The sequence below is a fragment of the Mercenaria mercenaria genome, chromosome 7 (assembly GCF_021730395.1).
Source record: "Mercenaria mercenaria strain notata chromosome 7, MADL_Memer_1, whole genome shotgun sequence".
Taxonomy (NCBI): domain Eukaryota; kingdom Metazoa; phylum Mollusca; class Bivalvia; order Venerida; family Veneridae; genus Mercenaria; species Mercenaria mercenaria.
In genome coordinates this window covers 17719801-17742748 of record NC_069367.1, presented here as the reverse complement: position 1 = coordinate 17742748, position 22948 = coordinate 17719801, and the positions used below count along the sequence as shown (strand labels likewise).

At 37.0% G+C, this 22948-nt stretch overlaps 1 protein-coding gene across 1 annotated transcript in view; it reads left to right on the top strand.

Moving 5' to 3' along the window:
- LOC123554817 (histone demethylase UTY-like) overlaps positions 1-21960 on the top strand; it is a 473287-nt gene extending 451327 nt beyond the window's left edge. Inside the window, exon 28 of the mRNA XM_045345168.2 lies at positions 8322-21960. Coding sequence (XP_045201103.2) covers positions 8322-8339 — 18 coding nt within the window. The 3' untranslated portion in view covers positions 8340-21960. The remainder of the gene's footprint in view (positions 1-8321) is intronic.
- The last annotated feature ends 988 nt before the right edge of the window (positions 21961-22948 follow it).

Genomic DNA, 22948 nt, shown 5'->3' with positions numbered 1-22948 from the left:
TTTGTTTCAGACTTGAAGTAGTTGTTCCACATCATCACCCCCATCATATGACACAAGGTGCATAACTCTTGCACCAGTATTTCTTGTATTATGCCCCCTTTTGCTTAGAATTATACTTATTTAGTGTTTTGATACACTTTATCTGTATTCCATACCTCATATTTGTACCCCCCGACAACAAACTTGTAAGGGGGGTATACTGGTTTCAGGTTGTCTGTCTGTCTGTCCTTCCGTCTGTCTGTCTGTCCGTCTGTCCGTAGACGCAATCTTGTGCGCTCCATCTCTCCTTATCCCCTTGACAGAATTTAATGAAACTTCACACAAGTGATCAGTACCAACAGTAGTTGTGCATGGGGCATGTTAGGTTCTTTTAGAAAAAAAATTTGCAGAGTTACGGGACTTTGTTTTTTTGTTACTATACTATATACATAGACACAATCTTGTGCGCACCATCTCTCCTCATCCCCTTGACACAATTTAATGAAACTTCACACAAGTGATCAGTAACAACAGTAGTTGTGCATGGGGCATGTTAGGTTCTTTCAGAAAAAAAATTTGCAGAGTTATGGGACTTTGTTTTTTTGTTACTATACTATATACATAGACACAATCTTGTGCGCACCATCTCTCCTCATCCCCTTGACACAATTTAATGAAACTTCACACAAGTGATCAGTATCAACAGTAGTTGTGCATGGGCATGTTAGGTTCTTTCAGCAACAAAAATTGCAGAGTTATGGGACTTTGTTTCTTGTTAACATACTATGTACATACAGTCTGCATATGCAATCTTGTGCATGCCTAATCTACCAAACCCTTACACACAATTTAATGAAACTTCACACAAGTGATCAGTACCAACCCTAGTTGTGCATGGTGCATGTTACATTCTTTTAGATAAATATTCTGCAAAGTTATGGGACTTTGTTTTTTTAGCTCACCTGTCACAAAGTGACAAGGTGAGCTTTTGTGATTGCGCAGTGTCCGTCGTCCGTCGTCCGTCCGTCCGTCCGTAAACTTTTTGCTTGTGACCACTCTAGAGGTCACATTTTTCATGGGATCTTTATGAAAATTGGTCAGAATGTTCATCTTGATGATATCTAGGTCAAGTTCGAAACTGGGTCATGTGCGGTCAAAAACTAGGTCAGTAGGTCTAAAAATAGAAAAACCTTGTGACCACTCTAGAGGTCACATTTTTCATGGGATCTTCATGAAAGTTGGTCAGAATGTTCATCTTGATGATATCTAGGTCAAGTTCGAAACTGGGTCACGTGCGGTCAAAAACTAGGTCAGTAGGTCTAAAAATAGAAAAACCTTGTGACCACTCTAGAGGTCACATTTTTCATGGGATCTTCATGAAAATTGGTCAGAATGTTCATCTTGATGATATCGAGGTCAAGTTCGAAACTGGGTCACGTGCCTTCAAAAACTAGGTCAGTAGGTCTAAAAATAGAAAAACCTTGTGACCACTCTAGAGGTCACATTTTTCATGGGATCTTCATGAAAGTTGGTCAGAATGTTCATCTTGATAATATCTAGGTCAAGTTCGAAACTGGGTCACGTGCGGTCAAAAACTAGGTCAGTAGGTCTAAAAATAGAAAAACCTTGTGACCACTCTAGAGGTCACATTTTTCATGGGATCTTCATGAAAGTTGGTCAGAATGTTCATCTTGATGATATCTAGGTCAAGTTCGAAACTGGGTCATGTGCGATCAAAAACTAGGTCAGTAGGTCTAAAAATAGAAAAACCTTGTGACCACTCTAGAGGTCACATTTTTCATGGGATCTTCATGAAAGTTGGTCAGAATGTTCATCTTGATGATATCTAGGTCAAGTTCGAAACTGGGTCACGTGCGGTCAAAAACTAGGTCAGTAGGTCTAAAAATAGAAAAACCTTGTGACCACTTTAGAGGTCACATTTTTCATGGGATCTTTATGAAAGTTGGTCAGAATGTTCATCTTGATGATATCTAGGTCAGGTTCGAAACTGGGTCACGTGCGGTCAAAAACTAGGTCAGTAGGTCTAAAAATAGAAAAACCTTGTGACCGCTCTAGAGGTCACATTTTTCATGGGATCTTCATGAAAGTTGGTCAGAATGTTCATCTTGATGATATCTAGGTCAAGTTTGAAACTGGGTCACGTGCAGTCAAAAACTAGGTCAGTAGGTCTAAAAATAGAAAAACCTTGTGACCGCTCTAGAGGTCACATTTTTCATGGGATCTTTATGAAAGTTGGTCAGAATGTTCATCTTGATGATATCTAGGTCAAGTTCGAAACTGGGTCACGTGCCTTCAAAAACTAGGTCAGTAGGTCTAAAAATAGAAAAACCTTGTGACCACTCTAGAGGTCACATTTTTCATGGGATCTTCATGAAAGTTGGCCAGAATGTTCATCTTGATGATATCTAGGTCAAGTTCGAAACTGGGTCACGTGCCTTCAAAAACTAGGTCAGTAGGTCTAAAAATAGAAAAACCTTGTGACCACTCTAGAGGTCACATTTTTCATGGGATCTTCATGAAAGTTGGTCAGAATGTTCATCTTGATGATTTCTAGGTCAAGTTCGAAACTGGTTTACGTGCAGTCAAAAACTAGGTCAGTAGGTCTAAAAATAGAAAAACCTTGTGACCACTCTAGAGGTCACATTTTTCATGGGATCTTTATGAAAGTTGGTCAGAATGTTCATCTTGATGATATCTAGGTCAAGTTCGAAACTGGGTCACGTGCCTTCAAAAACTAGGTCAGTAGGTCTAAAAATAGAAAAACCTTGTGACCTCTCTAGAGGCCATATATTTCAAAAGATCTTCATGAAAATTGGTCAGAACATTCACCTTGATGATATCTAGGTCAAGTTCGAAACTCGGTCACGTGCCATCAAAAACTAGGTCAGTAGGTCAAATAATAGAAAAACCTTGTGACCTCTCTAAAGGCCATATTTTTCATGGGATCTGTATGAAAGTTGGTCTGAATGTTCATCTTGATGATATCTAGGTCAAGTTCGAAACTGGGTCACGTGCTGTCAAAAACTAGGTCAGTAGGTCTAAAAATAGAAAAAAAAACGATGTCATACTTAAAACTGGGTCATGTGGGAAGAGGTGAGCGATTCAGGACCATCATGGTCCTCTTGTTTATTAAGGGAGATTTTTCGGAAATTAATTTTTTTTTGTCAAAAAATGAATACAAATAATGGGGATATGCCGCTAGAGTATCAGCATCAGTAAATTGATTTCTAACATCACTGACCATGTTTAAAGCATAAAAAGTGCATTCTCCAAGGCCATAAAAACATTTAGGGTCGAACCAAAAATTTAGGGTAGGTTGGGATACAGGAAACAATTTTTAGCTCATCTGAGCCAAAGGCTCATGGTGAGCTATTGTGACCGCTCAATGTCCGGCGTGCGGCGTCCGTCGGTTGATCAACATTTCCTAAAAAAATCTTCTTCTTGAAAACCACTGGGCAGAATTACACCGAACTTCACAGGAATGATCCTTGGGTTGACCCCTTTCAAAATTGATAAAAGAATTGAATTCCATGCAGATCTCTGGTTGCCATGGTAACCATAAGGAAAAACTTTAAAAATCTTCTTGTCCAAAACCACAGGGCCTAGGGCTTTGATATCTGGTGTGTAGCATCATCTAGTGGTCCTCTACCAAAATTGTTCAAATTATCCCCCTAGGGTCAAATATGGTCCTGCCCCGGGGGTCACATGGTTTATATAGAGTTATATAGGGAAAACTTTGAAAATCTTCTTGTACAAAACCACATAGCCTAGGGCTTTGATATTTGGTATGTAGCATCGTCTAGTGGTCCTCTACCAAGATTGTTCAAATTATCCCCCTCGTTCAAATATGGCCCCGCCCCGGGGGTCACATGGTTTATATAGTGTTATATAGGGAAAACTTTGAAAATCTTCTTGTACAAAACCACATGGCCTAGGGCTTTGATATTTGGTATGTAGCATCATCTAGTGGTTCTTTACCAAGATTGTTCAAATTATCCCCCTAGGGTCAAATATGGCCCGGCCCCGGGGTCGCAAGTTTTACATAGACTTATATAGGAAAAAAAGTTTAAAAATCTTCTTATCTGAAACCGCAACTCTTAGACCTTTGATATTTGGTTTGTAGCATTGTCTTATGGTCCTCAACTAAAATTATTCAAATTGTACCCCTGGGGTGAAAAGAGGCCCTGCCCTGGGTGTCCCAAGTTTTATACAGACTTGTATAGGAAAAAGCTTTAAAAATCTTCTTGTCAGAAACCATACGACCTAGGCTTTTGATATTTAGTGTGATGCATTGTCTAGTAGTCCTCTACCAAAACTGTTCAAATTATGCCCCTGGGATTAAAAGAGGCCCCGCCCTGGGGTCACTTAGTTATTATGTGAGTTATATAGGAAAAATACTTAAAAATCATCTGATTCTATTTCTAAGACTATTTAATTATAATTACCTGATGACTCCAAGTAATATGGTGTCACTTGATTGTGACCTTGACCTACTGACCTACTTTCTTGTTTTTTAAGATACAGCCTTGAAATATTGATGACTTAAACAGTTTTGCATACAAATCGTAAAACTGAATTTCATTGACCATGAATGTGACGTACTGACTTTCTTAATATTTTATCATCAGTTTGACATTTGAAACATGTAGCTCATATTACTCAGGTGAGCGATTCAGGGTCATCATGACCCTCTTGTGTTACTTTACTGTATACATACAGTCTATATACATACAGTCCACGTAATTATGCAATCTTGTGTGTGTCAAATTGCAATGTACTGTGTCAGTGCATGCGGGGGGTACATTCATCACCTTTAGTGATAGCTCTAGTTTAATTTCGATGTAAATGAGATGTGAAAGCAAAATTTGTAGTCCTGTTTGGCGCCATATAACCTATACTGTGTTGGTGCGCCGTAAAACCCAAATAAATAAATAAATAAACCTCTCTTATTATTTGATATTTTTTAACACAGACTCAAGCTCCCAAGCTATTGTGCAATATTCATCCACCATTGGAGTCACTTAACACTCCAGTGACAGTTCTTGACAGATTTAAATGTTTTTGGTACACTGGTTAACATAATAAAATACAGGTAAAGTTTGACTTTGTCTACAAACCACCAATTTATATGTAGTTATGGCCCCTTTCCAACTTAAAATTTGTCAAACTCATGGTTGCCGGACAATAACTCACAAAAGGCTTGACAAGACTTAGATAAATTTTGGTACACATGTGTAACATCATAAAATACAGGTCAAGTTCTATTTAAATTGCACCTTCTTGTGGCCATGTCTTTCTTATGGTTGCCATTCTTCTGTGACGAGACCATATTGTGGGGGTCACTCCTGTGACAGTTCTAGTTGGTCCAGTTGGTCAAAGTTCAAGGTGACAATGACCTTGAATTGAAACTGAAAACATTTTTTGCTCAATTACTGAAGAAGGCCTTGACCAACAGTCTTCAAACTTCATGGGATGATTGCCTGTGATAACTAGATAACCCTTGTTGTTTTAGGGTATTAGGTCAAAGACCAATGTTGACATTGACTTTGAGACTGAAACTGGTTTCCAGACGATACCTGAAGACTACTTCAAGCTTCATAGACTGGTTACCTGCGGTCAATAGATGATCCCTTTTGTTTTGCATATTTTGTGGGGCAGTTAGAGTTGCCCTTGTCCATCCTTTTGTCCATCCATCCAAATTTGTATCAGTCATATCTCAAAAAGTATTTGACCCAGAGTCATCAAACCTCACAGGATTGTTATTGTACCCCCCCGACAACAAAGTTGTAAGTGGGGGTATACTGGTTTCATGTTGTCTGTCTGTCCGTAGACGCAATCTTGTGCGCACCATCTCTCCTCATCCCCTTGACACAATTTAATGAAACTTCACACAAGTGATCAGTAACAACAGTAGTTGTGCATGGGGCATGTTAGGTTCTTTCAGAAAAAAACTTTGCAGAGTTACGGGACTTTGTTTTATTGTTACTATAGTATATACATAGACACAATCTTGTGCGCACCATCTCTCCTCATCCCCTTGACACAATTTAATGAAACTTCACACAAGTGATCAGTAACAACAGTTGTTGTGCATGGGGCATGTTAGGTTCTTTCAACAACAAAAATTGCAGAGTTATGGGACTTTGTTTCTTGGACAGTTTTCCTCCGACCTTCACCAAACTTGCTGACAATGTTTGTGGCTGTGATATCTCAGTCAAGTTCGATAACCAGCCAAATCGTCTCAGGCACTCTTGGATTATGGCCCTTGAAGTAGGCCAAGTTTAATGACGAGCGTATTTTGTGAAGTCTGGCACTCTTGTTTCAAATATTTGCACCCATCCCCTTTTAATGGGCCACTAGAACTAAAAGAACCCATGGATGCAGATTACTATTTTAAAGGGACCTTCTAAAACACACTGAGTCACCAATGGTCTTTGTGTATTTTGTCATCTGAATTTAAAGACCTAAGAAGCATATAGTGTTTGAACTGTTTGTCATCTGTCACACTAATTTTTGTCATCAATTTTCACTGCCTATGGCACTCTCAGCACCTTGAAATAAGATCATTCATATAACGCTCTGAAACTAAGGTGAGCAATTTAGGGCCCATCATGGTCCTTTTGGATTTTTTTTAAAGACATTAAATCGCCAAGCAAATTTCAATCAAACTTCACAGGAACAATCCATCATAAGTTTGTACCATTAGTCACTTTAAAAGTACTCACTTTTAATGGATTTTTGATAGAAATTGTTTTTTATGCCCCCCTTCGAAGAAGGAGGGGTATATTGATTTGCAGATGTCGGTCGGTAGGTCGGTCGGTCTGTCGGTCGGTCGGTCGGAATGTAGACCAATCCGTTTCCGGATGATAACTCAAGAACGCTTGAGCCTAGGATCATGAAAGTTGATAGGGAGGTTGGTCATCACCAGCAGATGACCCCTATTGATTTTGAGGTCAGTATGTCAAAGGTCAAGGTCACAGTGACCCTGAATAGTAAAACGGTTTCCGGATGATAACTCAAGAACGCTTGGGCCTAGGATCATGAAAGTTGATAGGGAGGTTGGTCATCACCAGCAGATGACCCCTATTGATTTTGAGGTCAGTATGTTAAAGGTCAAGGTCACAGTGACCCTGAACAATTAAACGGTTTCCGGATGATAACTGAAGAACGCTTCAGCCTAGGGTCACGAAAGTTGATAGGCAGGTTGGTCATGACCAGCAGATGACCCCTATTGATTTTGAGGTCAGTATGTCAAAGGTCAAGGTCACAGTGAACAGGAACAGTTCAATGTTTTCCGACCAATAACTCTAGAACGCTTGGGCCTAGTTTCAGGAAAATTGATAGTTAGGTTGGCCATGACCAGCAGATGACCCCTATTGATTTTGAGGTCATTAGGTCAAAGGTCAAGGTCGCATTGGCCAGGAACAGTTAAACAGTTTCTGATCTTCTTGTCCAAAACCATAGGGCCTAGGGCTTTGATATTGGGTATGTAGCAAAATCTAGTGGTCCTCTACCAAGATTGTTCAGATTATTTCCCTGGGGTCAAATATGGCCCCGCCCTGGGGGTCACATGGTTTACATAGACTTATATAGGGGAAAACTTTGAAAATCTTCTTGTCCAAACCACAAAGACTATGGCTTTGATATTTTGTAATGTAGCATCATCTAGTGGTTCTCTACCAAGGTTGTTCAAATTATCCCTCTAGGGTCAAATAGGCCCCGCCTCAGGGGTCCCATGGTTCATATAGACTTATTTAGGGAAAAACTTAGAATATTCATGTCCATAACTTACATCATTCAAATTTGGACCACATGTATAGTTTTGAGTGGCAAGATGAACCTTGACATGAGTTGACCTTGATTTTGACCTAGTGACCTACTTTCACATTTCTCAAGCTACAGCCTTCAAATTTGAACCACAAGCATAGTTTTGTGTACTGAAATTAACTTTGATCTTGAGATTGACCTAGTGACCTACTTTCACATTTCTGAAGGTACAGGCTTCAAATTTGGATCACTTGCATAGTTTTGTGTTCCGAAATAAAATTTGACCTTGATTTTGACCTAGTGACCTACTTTCACATTTTTCAAGCTGCAGCCTTCAAATTTGAACCACATGCATAAGTGAGCATATAATTTGTTCCTTGTGCAATTACTAAATGCATCAAGGGGGGCATTTCGTGTTCGACGAGCTCTTGTTCACCTAAAATGTGTGGGTAAGTCCCTTAAAGAGCAATGGTTTTCAGGTAAGCAATATAGGGTCATCATAGACTATAGTGTTCATTCTTCTGCTTGAGTTGCTAAACTTTCATGTTTTTCAGCCACTATCCCTGACCTGATGTGACAGCACCTGAAACAAATGTTACTGTGTAATACTGGAGACATGCCACATCATCTAAACAGTTTACCATCAAGAGATTATAAGATCATATACAGGAATTATATATTTACATCACTGGGTAGTCAGATATGAAATATATATACATCAGCATTTTATACTCATCGAATTCATGAAATAAGCGCCTGTGATTGACAATTTTTAATTTTTGTTCAGGTTTTAAAAGATGTTTAGGACACATTTAAATTACTTCATATTTTAACAGTATTTAATCTGCAGTATGTGATGTATTATTCATTGATCAATCTGTAGTGCATGTATGATGTATCATTCATTGATCAAGCTGCAGTACATGATGTATCATTCATTGATCAAGCTGCAGTACATGATGTATCATTCATTGATCAAGCTGCAGTACATGATGTATCATTCATTGATCAAGCTGCAGTACATGATGTATCATTCATTGATCAAGCTGCAGTACATGATGTATCATTCATTGATCAAGCTGCAGTACATGATGTTTCATTCATTGATCAAGCTGCTTGACAGGAAACACTGCCACATGGTATTTTGTTATTTAATGAGAAAATTCTATCTAAGATCCTTCTAATGTAATATGTACATTGCATAAACAGGTTAGTTATTAAGGATATATAGCAGTAATTCGGTCAAAAATGTGTTTCCATGGTGTAATCTAAAAAAGTCCCTAATGAATAGGTCCTAATTTTTCCATTTTTAGCACATTTGCACGTAAACCGGGGGCCACATGGGCATTTTTTTCATTCATGGAATGTATTTTATATAATACACTTTTTACATGCTTATATTTGCATGTTTTCAAGTTGTTTACTCGAAAACAAAAGTAGGGTGTTTATTCTGCAGACCTCTTTCTGAAATGTAGCAACTACGTTGATCTGAAGTAGCTGAATTTTATATGAAACAAAGAACAATTTCTTTTATTGGTATATAACTTGATACTGAACTATACATGCATTACGTCTGGAAGTGACACTGGTTGACATTATATTGCTAGATTATTAGCTAACCTGGGTCCAAAGGACCTTGGTGAAGTATTGGGAGCATGTAGTTTTTTGCTTGTCAATACATACATCAATATTTTCTTCAAACAACTTGTACTTTTGATTTCGACAACAATTCTAAGGAATTAGATCAGATTTGGCTGGAAACATGCTCAAGTAATAAGGATTCTGAGTTCTACAAATGGTGGCACTGACAGCCCCTTATGGCCAAAAGTGGTGCACGTAAGAGGTAATAAAGATTCTCTTACAACAGCTTGTTCTTATTCAAGAACTATTTGATCATTTCATACAAAATTGCTTGAAGCATCTTGTAGATGTAGGATGTTGGATAGTAAAATTGGAAAGTGGAACTTTGCACATTTACATTTGATAAATATATTTTTCTTGTTAAAAGGCTAATGACAAATCAGGATCTTACGGAATTTCCATTGATATCTTTCTAAGGATAAATCAATCATGAGACGTAAAAAAAATATTTCAAACAGTGTCAAATTAAATTGAAAAATGAACAGGTAATCAGTACTTGCCCTCGTGGCATCTTGTTTTAGATGTAAACACACTTGTATTCATTGATATAACAAACTAAAGCTTTATCATCTTAAATGTGTTTGTAGATTTAATATATGACCTTGGTGTGAAAGACCCGGCTGTTTGAATTGTCTGTTTTTTCAACTGTCGCATTTTTCTTGTGCATCAACTCCTCCTGCAGTAAATGTGTGCATATTCTTGGGAATTTCAGGACCATATATATTCTTGAGTTATTCCTTCTTTTTTGGAATTCACAATATTACAACTACATTTGTGCCTTGTGTACTCGTCATCTACAGTTTTCATCCAGTTAAATTGAAACTTGGTATAAATTATCAGCTTAAAGCAAATGTGTGCATATTTTTAGTACTTTCATGTCTATTTTTTCTTGAGCCCCTTTTAGCACTTGACAATATTACACTACATTTGTACCTTGTGTTTTCAACTCCTACAGTTTATATCCAATTCAAATGAAAGTTCGTATAGGTCATGAACATGAAGTAGGTGTGCCAGCAGCATCGGGCAGATGGCATCCGCAAGTTGCCTCCTCTCTAATTTAAACAGTTCATACCCAATATTCACCAATTTCGAAAACAATGTATATTTGTGTAATACCTCAGTTCTTATCAATAACCAACTAGATACTCCAAGTCCTTGTAGAGTAAAGGCAGAATCATGAAAATTGACAGTGTTTGGCTTTCTGACTTGAGCAGATCTTTTCTATTGTTTACTAAACCTGGTCACAATATTTCTAGTCATAATATGTCAGCCAGCTTCAATAACCGTTGAGATTGTACCAGTGACCATGGAGTTATGGGCCTTGAATTACTAAATTATGGACACCTTACCATAACCAGCCAGATAGTCTTTGGTACTCTGGAGTTATGGTCCTTGAAATAGTCAGAATTGAGAAAAAGAATAATAATTAGAGTATTTTAACAGTCGAAAGTGATTTGCTGTAATGAACATATATAATATAACTACATGTATACCTTATTTACTCAACTCCTACAGTTTACATGAAATTCAAATAAAACAGTATTCATCATCAAACATCAAGTGGACATGTGTATGTTGTTTTATTTGCAGTTACTGTTTAAGAGTAAGCCTATTTTTTAGACTTAATATTTTATCAAGTGTTTTCAGAGGTCAATTATCAAACAGTGTGTTATTCTTTTTTCATAGATTTAATCTTGCTAACACAAGCCAGCTAACACAAGCCATTTTCTGAGCATGCTAGAAAATAATATGTTCTCTACTGTTTTAATGACCTTTTGTTCTAACATTGTTTTGTTAGCTCACCTGTCACATAGTGACAAGGTGAGCTTTTGTGATCACCCTTCGTCCGTCGTCCGTCGTGTGTCCGTGCGTCCGTCCGTCCATCCGTGCGTCCGTCCGTCAACAATTTCTTGTCTGCACGATAGTGGTTTCATTTATGATTTTATTTTAACCAAACTTGCACACAACTTGTATCACCATAAGATCTCGGTTCCTTTCTTGAACTGGCCAGATCCCATTATGGGTTTCAGAGTTATGGCCCCTGAAAGGGCCAAAATCAGCTATTTTGACCTTGTCTGCACAATAGCAGCTTTATTTATGATTTGATTTTTACCAAACTGGCACACAACTTGTATCACAATAAGATCTTGGTTCCTTTCTTGAACTGGCCAGATCCCATTATGGGTTCCAGAGTTATGGCCCCTGAAAGGGCCAGAATTAGCTATTTTGACCTTGTCTGCACAATAGCAGCTTCATTTATGATTTGATTTTTACCAAACTGGCACACAACTTCTATCACTATAAGATCTTGGTTCCTTTCTTGAACTGGCTAGATTCCATTATGGGTTCCAGAGTTATGGCCCCTGAAAGGGCCAGAAATAGCTATTTTGACCTTGTCTGCACAATAGCAGCTTCATTTATGATTTGAATTTAATCAAACTTGCACAAAACTTGTGTTGCCATAAGATCTCAGTTCCTTTGTTGAACCGGCCAGATCCCATAATGGGTTCCAGAGTTATGGCCCCTGAAAGGGCCAAAATTAGCTATTTTGACCTTGTCTGCACAATAGCAACTTCATTTATGATTTGATTTTAACCAAACTTGCACACAACTTGTATCACCACAAGATCTTGGTTCCTTACTTGAACTGGCCAGATTCCATCATGGGTTCCAGAGTTATGGCCCCTTGAAGGTCCAAAATTGGCTACTTTGGCTTTTGCAGCCATATAGAGACTTCATTTATGGTTTTATTTGATACAAACTTCCAAAATATCTTCAACAACAATAAATCTTGGATTCCATGACAAATCAGATCCAATCGTAGGTTCCAGAGTTATTTTATATCTGATTACCTCCCCTGATTGTAGTCAAAATGGATTTATATCAGTAAGTACTTATAGGACTTATTTGAAATTTTATTATTATCATTAGCTGGACTGAGTCAATCAGGGTAGATAATTATGGACTGATTTTATGTCAAATTACCTCCCTTTATTTCAAATTAAAATGGGTATATCTCCGTAACTAATGAAGATACTGATCTGAAATTTCATTTATGTCAACAGATTTATTTGGCAGTTTCTTCTTTTGTTCACTTACAATAATTTTCTTTTTAATTACTTCCCTTTTACGTTAATATAAATAGCTTATTTTGAGTAACTTTTTTATTATTGGCCGTAGGGAAAAACCGAGACCACTTTTCTGTGGTACAACATGGATGGTACCTCCAATTTTTAGGTGTATTTTGACATATCTATACCTTGTAAGAATTTTTTTTTCTTTTTGGTTAAATTTCTTTCCTTTGTTGTTCCTGTCCTTTGGACTTAGATATTTTTTCTGAGGACCTTCTTGGTCCTCAAGTGCAATGATAACAGGTGAGCGATATAGGGCCATCATGGCCCTCTTGTCTTCTGTTTACCTTAAATGTAAGGCAATACCATTGTTGTTACACATCAGTTTAAACAACTCCAAAGGTGATAATAGCAGCTTTTTTATTTTTAGCTCGACTATACGAAGTATAAGGAGAGCTATCCTACTCGCCCCGGCGTCGGCGTCTTTCCGTGTCCCCACCTTGGTTAAAGTTTTGGTGCACTTTCTCTTTTTTCAACTTATCTCTGTAATTACTTGATGAAATTGATTCAAACTTGAAATACTTATTCCTCATCATCATCCACATCATCTGACATAAGGGCCATAACTCTGGCACCAATATTTCATGAATTATCCCCCCTTTTCATTTAGATTTTCAGGTCAAAGTTTTGATGCACTTTCACTCTATCTCTGTTATTACTGAATGGATTTGATTCAAACTTAAAATAGTTGTTCAACATCGTCACCCACATCATATGACACAAGGTGCATAACTCTGGCACCATTTTTTAGCTCACCTGAGCAATGCTCAGGTGAGTTTTTCTGATCGCTCGATGTCCAGCGTCTGTCGTCCGTCGTCCGTCGTCTGTCAACATTTAGCTTGTGTATGCGATAGAGGCTGTATTTTTCAATTAATCTTCATTATTATTGGTCAGAATGATAACCTTGATGAAATCTAGGCCGAGTTCGAAAATGGGTCATCTCGGGTCAAAAACTAGGTCACTAGGTCAAATCAAAGAAAAACCTTGTGTATGCGATAGAGGCTGTATTTTTCATTTAATCTTCATGAATATTGGTCAGAATGATAACTTTGATGAAATCTAGGCCGAGTTCGAAAATGGGTCATCTCGGGTCAAAAACTAGGTCACTAGGTCAAATCAAAGAAAAACCTTGTGTATGTGATAGAGGCGGTATTTTTCAATCAATCTTCATGAATATTGGTCAGAATGATTACCTTGATGAAATCTAAGCCGAGTTCGAAAATGGGTCATCTCGGGTCAAAAACTAGGTCACTAGGTCAAATCAAAGAAAAACCTTGTGTATGCGATAGAGGCTGTATTTTTCAATTCTTCTTCATTAATATTGGTCAGAATGATAACCTTGATGAAATCTAGGCCGAGTTCGAAAATGGGTCATCTTGGGTCAAAAACTAGGTCACCAGGTCAAATCAAAGAAAAACCTTGTGTATGCGATAGAGGCTGTATTTTTCAATTGATCTTCATGAATTTTGGTCAGAATGATTGCCTTGATGAAATCTAGGCCGAGTTCGAAAATGGGTCATCTGGGGTCAAAAACTAGGTCACTAGGTCAAATCAAAGAAAAACCTTGTGTATGCGATAGAGGCGGTATTTTTCAATTGATCTTCATGAATTTTGGTCAGAATGATTACCTTGATGAAATCTAGACAGAGTTCGAAAATGGGTCATCTGGGGTCAAAAACTAGGTCACTAGGTCATATCACGTAAAAACCTTGTGTATGCGATAGAGGCTGTATTTTTCAATTGATCTTCATGAATTTTGGTCAGAATGATTACCTTGATGAAAGTTAGACCAAGTTCGAAAATTGGTCATCTGGGGTCAAAACTAGCTCACTAGGTCAAATCAAAGAAAAACCTTGTGTATGCAATAGAGGCTGTATTTTTCAATTGATCTTCATGAATATTGGTCAGAATGATTGCCTGGATGAAATCTAGGCCGAGTTCGAAAATGGGTCATCTGGGGTAAAAAACTAGGTCACTAGGTCAAATCGAAGAAAAACATTGTGTATGCAATAGAGGATGTATTTTTCAATTGATCTTCATGAAAATTGGTCAGAATGATTGCCTTGATGAAATCTAGGTAGATTTTGAATATGGGTTATCTGAGGTCAAAAACTAGGTCACTAGGTCAAATTAAAGAAAAATCTTGTGTATGCGATAGAGACTGTTTTTTTCAATTGATTTTTATGAAATTTGGTCAGGTTGATTGCCTTAATGAAATCTAGGTCGAATTTGAATATGGGTCATCTGAGGTCAAAAACTAGGTCACTTGGTCAAATCAAAGAAAAAACTTCTGTATGTGATAGAGGCTGTATTTTTCAGTTGATCTTCATGAATTTTGGTCAGAATGATTGCCTTGATAAAATCTAGGTCGAGTTTGAACATGGGTCATCTAGGGTCAAAAACTAGGTCATGTCTAAGAAAATGCTTGTTTTATCGCAAGAGACCAATTTTTTGGTCCAGTCTTAATGAAAATTGGTCAGAATATTTGTTTCCATGAAATCACTAGGTCAAACATGTTTTACACTGTTATGGAGTGTTTCTTAGGTGAGCGACCTAGGGCCATCTTGGCCCTCTTGTTCATGAATTATTCCCCCTTTTTACTTAGAATTTCAGGTTAAAGTTTTGGTGCACTTTCACTCTGCCTCTGTTATTACTGAATGGATTTGATATATACTTAAAATAGTTGTTCAGCATCATCACCCACATCATATGACACAAGATGCATAACTCTGGTACAATTTTTCATGAATTATTCCCCTTTTTACTTAGAATTTCAGGTTAAAGTTTTATGCACTTTCACTCTATCTCTGTTATTACTGAATGGATCTGATTCAAACTTAAACAATTGTTCAACATCATTACCCTTATCATATGACACAAGGTGCATAACTCTGGGACCAATTTTTCATGAATTATTTCCCCTTTTTACTTAGAATTTTAGGTTAAAGTTTTGATGCACTTTCACTCCGTCTCTGTTATTACTGAATGGATTTGATTCAAACTTAAAATAGTTGTTTAACATCATCACCCACACCATATGATGCAAGGTGCATAACTTTGGCACCAATTTTTCATTAATTATTCCCCTTTTTACTTAGAATTTTAGGTAAAAGTTTTGATGCACTTTCACTCTGTCTCTGTAATTACTGAATGGATTTGATTCAAACTTAAAATAGTTGTTCAACATCATCACCCACACTATATGACACAAGCTGCATAACTCTGGCACCAATATTTAATGAATTATGCCCCTTTTTGCTTAGGATATACTTATATAGTGTTTTGATACATTTTATCTTTACCTCTCTTATTACTTTAAGTTGATATTTTTAAGCTATTGTGCAATATTTTCATCCACAATTGTAGTCATTAAACACTCCAGTGACAGCTCTAGTTTCCTCAGATGTGCCCAGTTTCACAATCCAGCATCAAAATAGTCGAGCGCGCTGTCTCCTGTGACAGCTCTTGTTTAAATAATATCTTGATTAGTTTTGAATATATCATAGAAAAATATTTTGATTGGGTAATTTCAAACATTTTTGACCTCGCATGTTTCGGAAAATTCAATTTTGACTTTATTTGTAAAGCTTACATGATACTTTGGTTTGAATTCTGATTTTACCAGATTTGTATGCAGGGAAAAATACATTTTGTGCTCCGTTTGGGGAAGCATGCAGTAATTGCAGCAGTCGTCCATTTGTCTTCTGTTAGATTTCAGAAAATAGAAATAGAAATATCTTTAAATGATTTTTTTCTCTTGAACTGCTTTGCAGATTTCCATTTAATTTGGTTTATAGCATCCTTGTAAGATCCTCCCATGGGGGCATTTGATCTGATTTATGTTTGTTTGCTAAACACTGATGTTACCATTGATGATTCAGTGAGTAATGTACATATATTCAAGGTCAAATAGTCAAGGTCACTTAAGCAACTTAAGGCCACAATGGCCCTCTTGTATTGGTTTCTGTACAGGACATAGCTCTGAAAGTACTAAGTATAAATCCATATATCTCCCTTTATTGACTTCATGGCAGGGTGAGCTTTTGTGATTGCCCTTCGTCCGTCTGTTTGTCCACAATTTCTTGTGAACATGATAGAGACCACATTTTGTAAAAATTTTAATCAAACTTACACACAACTTGTATTAGCATAATACAGTCAAACTTGTGCTAGCAACCACCCGTGAATAGCAACCACCTGTCAACAACGACCGGTCTCTGGTCCCCCCATAGAAAAAAGCTCATAAAAATGCCGTGAATAGCGACCACCTGGCGACCGCGACCAGCGACCGGCCTAATTCATTCTCAAGGGCCATATTTCCCCCCTAATAACGACCAAGCTAGACCGTTCCCGCATGAAAATATCTGAAATCCGCCGAAATTTCACGACTCGCATTATAGCTAACATAATAATTACTGCTTGATTGAAAATTTGCAAGTTTGCACCCGCCGAATTACGACATAAAACATAAAGAAAGCAAGAAGCTGTAAAAATAATTTTTATCAGCATGATAATGGCTAACTGAGAATTGACCCTTCCTCCCAAATAAAGACCACCTGTGAACAAAGACCACTTTTGCTTGTTCCAAAGAGTGGTCTTTGTTCACAGGTTTGACTGTATCTTTTTTTCCTTTCGAAAACTTGCCAGATCCCATCATGGGTTCCAGAGTTATGACCCCTTAAAGGGCCAAAATTTACTATTTTTGGCTTGTGAACACAATAGAGACCACAATTGCAATCAACTTTAATCAGACTTGCTCACAACTTGTATTAGCATAATATCTCAGTTCCTTTTGAAAACTGGCCAGATCCCATCATGGATTCCAGAGTTATGGCCTCTTAAAGGGCCAACATTTGCTATTTTGGCTTTTGCAGCCATATAGAGACTTCATTTATGGTTTGATTCGATACAAACTTGCAAAATATCTTTAACAACAATAGATCTTGGATTTCATGATGAATCCATCAGATCCAATCATAGGTTCCAGAGTTACAGCCCGTGATTGACCCCTTAAAGAGCCAAAATTTGTTAATTTTCACCTTGTGAACACGATAGAAGTGACATTTTACATTTGATTTATACCACACTTACAACTTAAGTCACAATAAGATCTTGGTTCATTTCGAAAACTGTCTAGATTGCTTCATAGGTTCTAGAGTTACTGCTTTTTTCTATTTTGGTCTTTCATCCATCTTGAGGTTTCATTTATGCTTTGATTTGATACAAACTTGCACAGAATGTTTATCTTGATGACTTCTAGGCCAAGTTCGAAACCAGGTCATGTGGGGTCAAAAACTAAGTCACCAGGTCAAATCAAAAGAAAAGCTTGTTAACACCCTAGAGGCAAAATTTTATGATCCTATCTTCAAGAAACTTGATCAGAATGTTTATCTTGATGATTCCTAGGCCAAGTTTGAAACTGGGTCTTGTGGGGTCAAAAACTAGGTCACCTGCGCAAATCAAAGGAAAAGCTTGCTAACACTCTAGAGGCCATATTTATGACTCTATCTTCATGAAATTTGGTAAGAATGGTTATCTTGATGATTCCTAGGCAAGTTTGAAACTGGGTCATATTGGGTCAAAAACTAGGTCACCACTCAAATCAAAGGAAGAGCTTGGCCACATTTATGACCCTATCTTCATGAAACTTGGTCGGAATATTTGTCTTAATGATTCCAAGGTCAAGTTTAACAGGTGAGCAATATAGGGTCATCATGACCCTCTTGTTATGTAAAGTATTACATGATGAAAAAAATAATCAAAATTCTAGCCCAATCTTAATGAAATTTTGTCAGAATAATATAGTATTCGCAACTTGACCGCGATGGTTGACCTTAGGCTGATTGTTCATATCAATTATTTCATTGTAGAAATAAGGGGTGCTTAGGGTAGCCGTGTATATTTACATGGAATTAGTTTGTATACAGCGCAGTATCAAAGTATGTATACTTACATTTGATCAGTTAAAACTTTCCAATACACTAATTTATATTTCCATTTTCTCGTGCAGCTCGTGTTTTATGTACACTCCTTTTCAATAATAGATTGTGCCTCATTATGTGTTATAATACAAAGGTCAACCATCGGGGTCAAGTTGCATCCACTATACCCTCAAAATAAAACCTCACACAAGTTAGTTATTGGGTCATCTGGGGTCAAAATTGAGGTCAATAGGTCAATTAATAGAAAAACCTTGAAAACTCTAGAGGTCATATTTTCTGCCTCATCTTTATGGAACTTTTTCAGATTGTCTATATGTAATCGAGGTCACATTTAAAATTGGGTTACCAGAGGTTGAAAACTAGGTCATAAGGATTAATGATAGAAAACCTTGTTAACACTGTAGAGGCCGCAGTTCCTACTTGATTTTCATAAAACTTTATCAGATTGTCTTTATGAAATCTAGGTCAAGTACAAAACTGGATTATCTAGGTCAAAAACAAAGTCACTAGGTCAATTCATAGAAAGACATTGTTAACACTCGAAGGGCAACATTTTCTACTTGATCTTCATGAGACTTGATCAGAAAGTTTGTGTGTTTAAAAGATAGGATAACTTTGTAGCTGGGTCACTTGGGAAAAATTTAGGTCTTAGGGTCAAATCATAGAAAAACTTTGTTAACATTTTAGATCCCTTTTTTGTCTACTTGATCATCATAAATATTTGAAAGATTTGTTTAAATGAGGGCAAATGTCCTGATGCAAAATACAGATATTACTATTCATGGTTCAGTGTGTCATGTTTATTCAAGGTCAAATAATAAAGTTAAGATGAGCGACTTTGGGACACTATGGCTCTCTTGTATCTTTTTTTTACTAATTTGAAAATGAAATTACATTAAATCTTTAAAGTACAGATATTAGTATTTGAAAGCATTTAACGTTTATAGGTTTCCAGACTTTTTCAAACTACATACCTCATCATGGATTATATGATATATAGTTATGATTTAAAACATTTTTATGTTGGTCCGCTCACTTTTGAATATGTTGTATAGACATGCAGTATGTTTTGTGAAAATGTCCCTAGGTGTGGGACATTAGTAACTTACAATTTCTTGTTAATACAGTGGTTTTGTGATGGAAGTAATAAGATTTGAAGTTTTAAAGCAGTTATGAAGTGATTGTGAAAGAATGTGAAAATTATGAAAATAATATTGTAGACTTTAGGTGCTTTATCATGTTATACACTTCAGGCCAAAAAACATTATCAGGAGATACAGTATTGATGGCAGGGAGGTTTTGTACAATACCACCATATCATATATAGCTGTTAGAACAGAATAAATCAGTGATAGAAATGCCTATAGACATATAGAAAATTTATGTACTGAAATCAACAATTGTGTGTTTTAAAGCTTTGTGTCAGTGTTGGACTCTCATTTGAACACATTTTTTATTAAAATCTTTGTGCCAAAGATGACTTTGTTGAACACATTTTAGATAAAAAGCTTTTTGCCTAAGTTGGATTTTAGTGTCATTTAAACACATCTTAAAAAATGAAAGGGGATGGTCATTATTTTTCAATCTTGTTTCAAAAAGCATATGTTTAATACTTCCAGAGAACCGTAGGGGTTCATGAAGAGCGATACAGGGAAGTGAAATTTAGCAGTTGTTGTAGCGCTCTTTAGATTTAACCTTTGCAGGGAAGTGTTCTGATCTACTGACTGAGAGTGCAGTGCTTGATCTCCTGGTGGAGAGTACAATTTAACATAAAGTGTCCCCATCTCCTGACAGAGCATGCAGTTAAACTGGAAACTGTCCCAATCCCCTGACTGAGTGTGCAGTTTAACAGGAATATGTTCACATCCCATGACTGAGCGTGCAGTTCAACAGAAAAATGTCCCCATCCCCTGACAGAGTGTGCAGTTTAACAGCAAAATGTTCCCATCCCCTGACAGAGTGTGCAGTTTAACAGAAATATGTTACCATCCCCGGACTGAGTGTGCAGTTTAACAGAAAATGTTCCCATCCCTTGACTGATTTGCAGTTAAACAGGAAAATGTTCCCATCCCGTGACTGAATGTGCAGTTTAATACAAAAATGTTCCCATCTCGTGACTGAATGTGCAGTTTAACACAGAAATGTTCTCATCTCATGACTGAATGTGCAGTTTAATACAAAAATGTTCCCATCTCATGACTAAGTGAGCAGTTTTAACACAAAAATGTTCATATCTCGTGACTGAATGTGCAGTTTAACACAAAAATGTTCCCATCTCATGACTGAATTTGCAGTTTAACACAAAAATGTTCCCATCCCATGACTGAATGTGCAGTTTAATACAAAAATGTTCCCATCCCATGACTGAATGTGCAGTTAAACAGAAAATGTTCCCATCCCGTGACTGATGTGCAGTTAAGAGTGTGCAGTTTAACACAAAAATGTTCCCATCCCCTGACTGAGTATGCACTTTAACAGGAAAATGTTCCCATCTCCTGATAGAGTGTGCAGTTTAACACAAAAATGTTCCCATCCCCTGACTGAGTGTGCAGTTTAAAACAAAAATGTTCCTATCCCCTGACTGAGTGTGCACTTGAACAGGAAAATGTTCCAATCTCCTAACTTAATGTACATTTTAACAGAGAAAAATTTCCCATCCTGTGACTGAATTTTTTGCAGTTTAACACAAAAATGTTCCCATCCTGTGACTGAATTTGCAGTTTAACACAAAAATGTTCCCATCTCATGACTGAATTTGCAGTTTAACACAAAAATGTTCCCATCTCATGACTGAGTGTGCAGTTTAACACAAAAATGTTCCCATCTCATGACTGAATTTGCAGTTTAACACAAAAATGTTCCCATCCCATGACTGAATGTTCAGTTTAATACAAAAATGTTCCCATCCCATGACTGAATGTTCCCATCCACTGACTGAGTGTGCAGTTTAACACAGAAATGATCCCATCCCATGACAGAGTGTGCTGTTTAAAAGAAAAATGTTCCCATCCCCAGTTTAAAAGTGTAGGACAGTAAGCATTTGTTTGTTGCTTGTCTTTATATGACCTTGCTCAAGTGAAAATCAGATGGATGTGAAAAAATTGCAAAATCATGTATGAAATAGGCACCTTGCTGTTTGCAGTTGTCATGAAGTAACGCAGAAACATGCTAAAGGCATAGGAATATCAAATATTAAGTTTACATAGATGTAGTAATCAACATTACAATAAACATATTATGTATAGTATTGTATAGATTTGTTCACATTCAAAGTATATGCCAACAATGTTTCATTGTCATATATCAGTTTTTGCTTATCATTATCTTAAATTGACAACAAAGTCGTCTTAATACTGTTGCAAGTAAGATCTCAATTTTGTAAATTACATGTATCATATTTATTTGAATTTGTCCTTGTTTTAAGAAACAGTTATGTAAAGTAGCCTTGTACATTTTGTTTAAAAGAAAGAATGAATGTTTTTTTTGTTGTTTTTTTTTCAGAATTTGTTAGTCATCCCCCACCCCACTCCTCTTCAAAGGAGAAGGGGTACGTTGTTTTGCTGATGTATGTTGGCCTGTTTGAATTACTGAAGGAATAACACATGCTTTTTCAAGTTATAACATCTGCAGAATCCCAAGGGATTGGTTGGTGCCCGAGCCTGTTAGGGTGAGGGTACCAACATATCCTGAGAGTCTTTTCTGATGTTGTAACATGAAACAAACATGTGTTAAAGCTATTCTAGCATACAAGGTGTAAAAGGTGATTAAGTGACTATATTGTTTATCAACATCATTAAATGTTCATGAAATGTGTCGGAATGTCAGCGTTGTTTGATCATGTTGACGTCATTTCCTTTTGAATTATCTGTTATAGGGCTGTTATATGTTTACTCTTGGCCAGGGAACTTACATTTATATAAAAAGTGTGCTACCAGTGTGTAAGTATGAGAATCTGTTTCTTAACACATGTTTACTCTTCTGTTGTAACCCCTTGAAAACAACAAAAACAGCAGTTTTATGCTAGAATATCTGTTTGCTTTTCAATCAATTCCTGAAGAAGGCTTTGAACTGGCATAGGGCAGTACTGGAGTTGGGTACAGGTGTTTTTGCAAAAAAAACAGTTTTGATTCCAAATTGTATTTCACTGTAATTGAGATGTGAAAGAGAAATGTTTAGTACTGTTTGGCACCTATTCTGTGTTGATGGCGAAACCAAAAGCAACAGATACAACTGTTATGGGGTGCATATGTGTTTTTCAAACAGCTGTTGCTTAGTGTAGCCTCACAAACCATTCATTAATGTACATGAACTTGCATATTTTACATTTTTAGCTTGACTATTCGAAGAATAGGGGAGCTATCCTACTCGCCCTGGGGTTGGCGTGAGCGTTAGCCTGAGCGTGAGCGTCACACAAATGTTAAAGTTTGCGTACCACCCCAAATATTTTCTCATTGATGTATTGCTTGC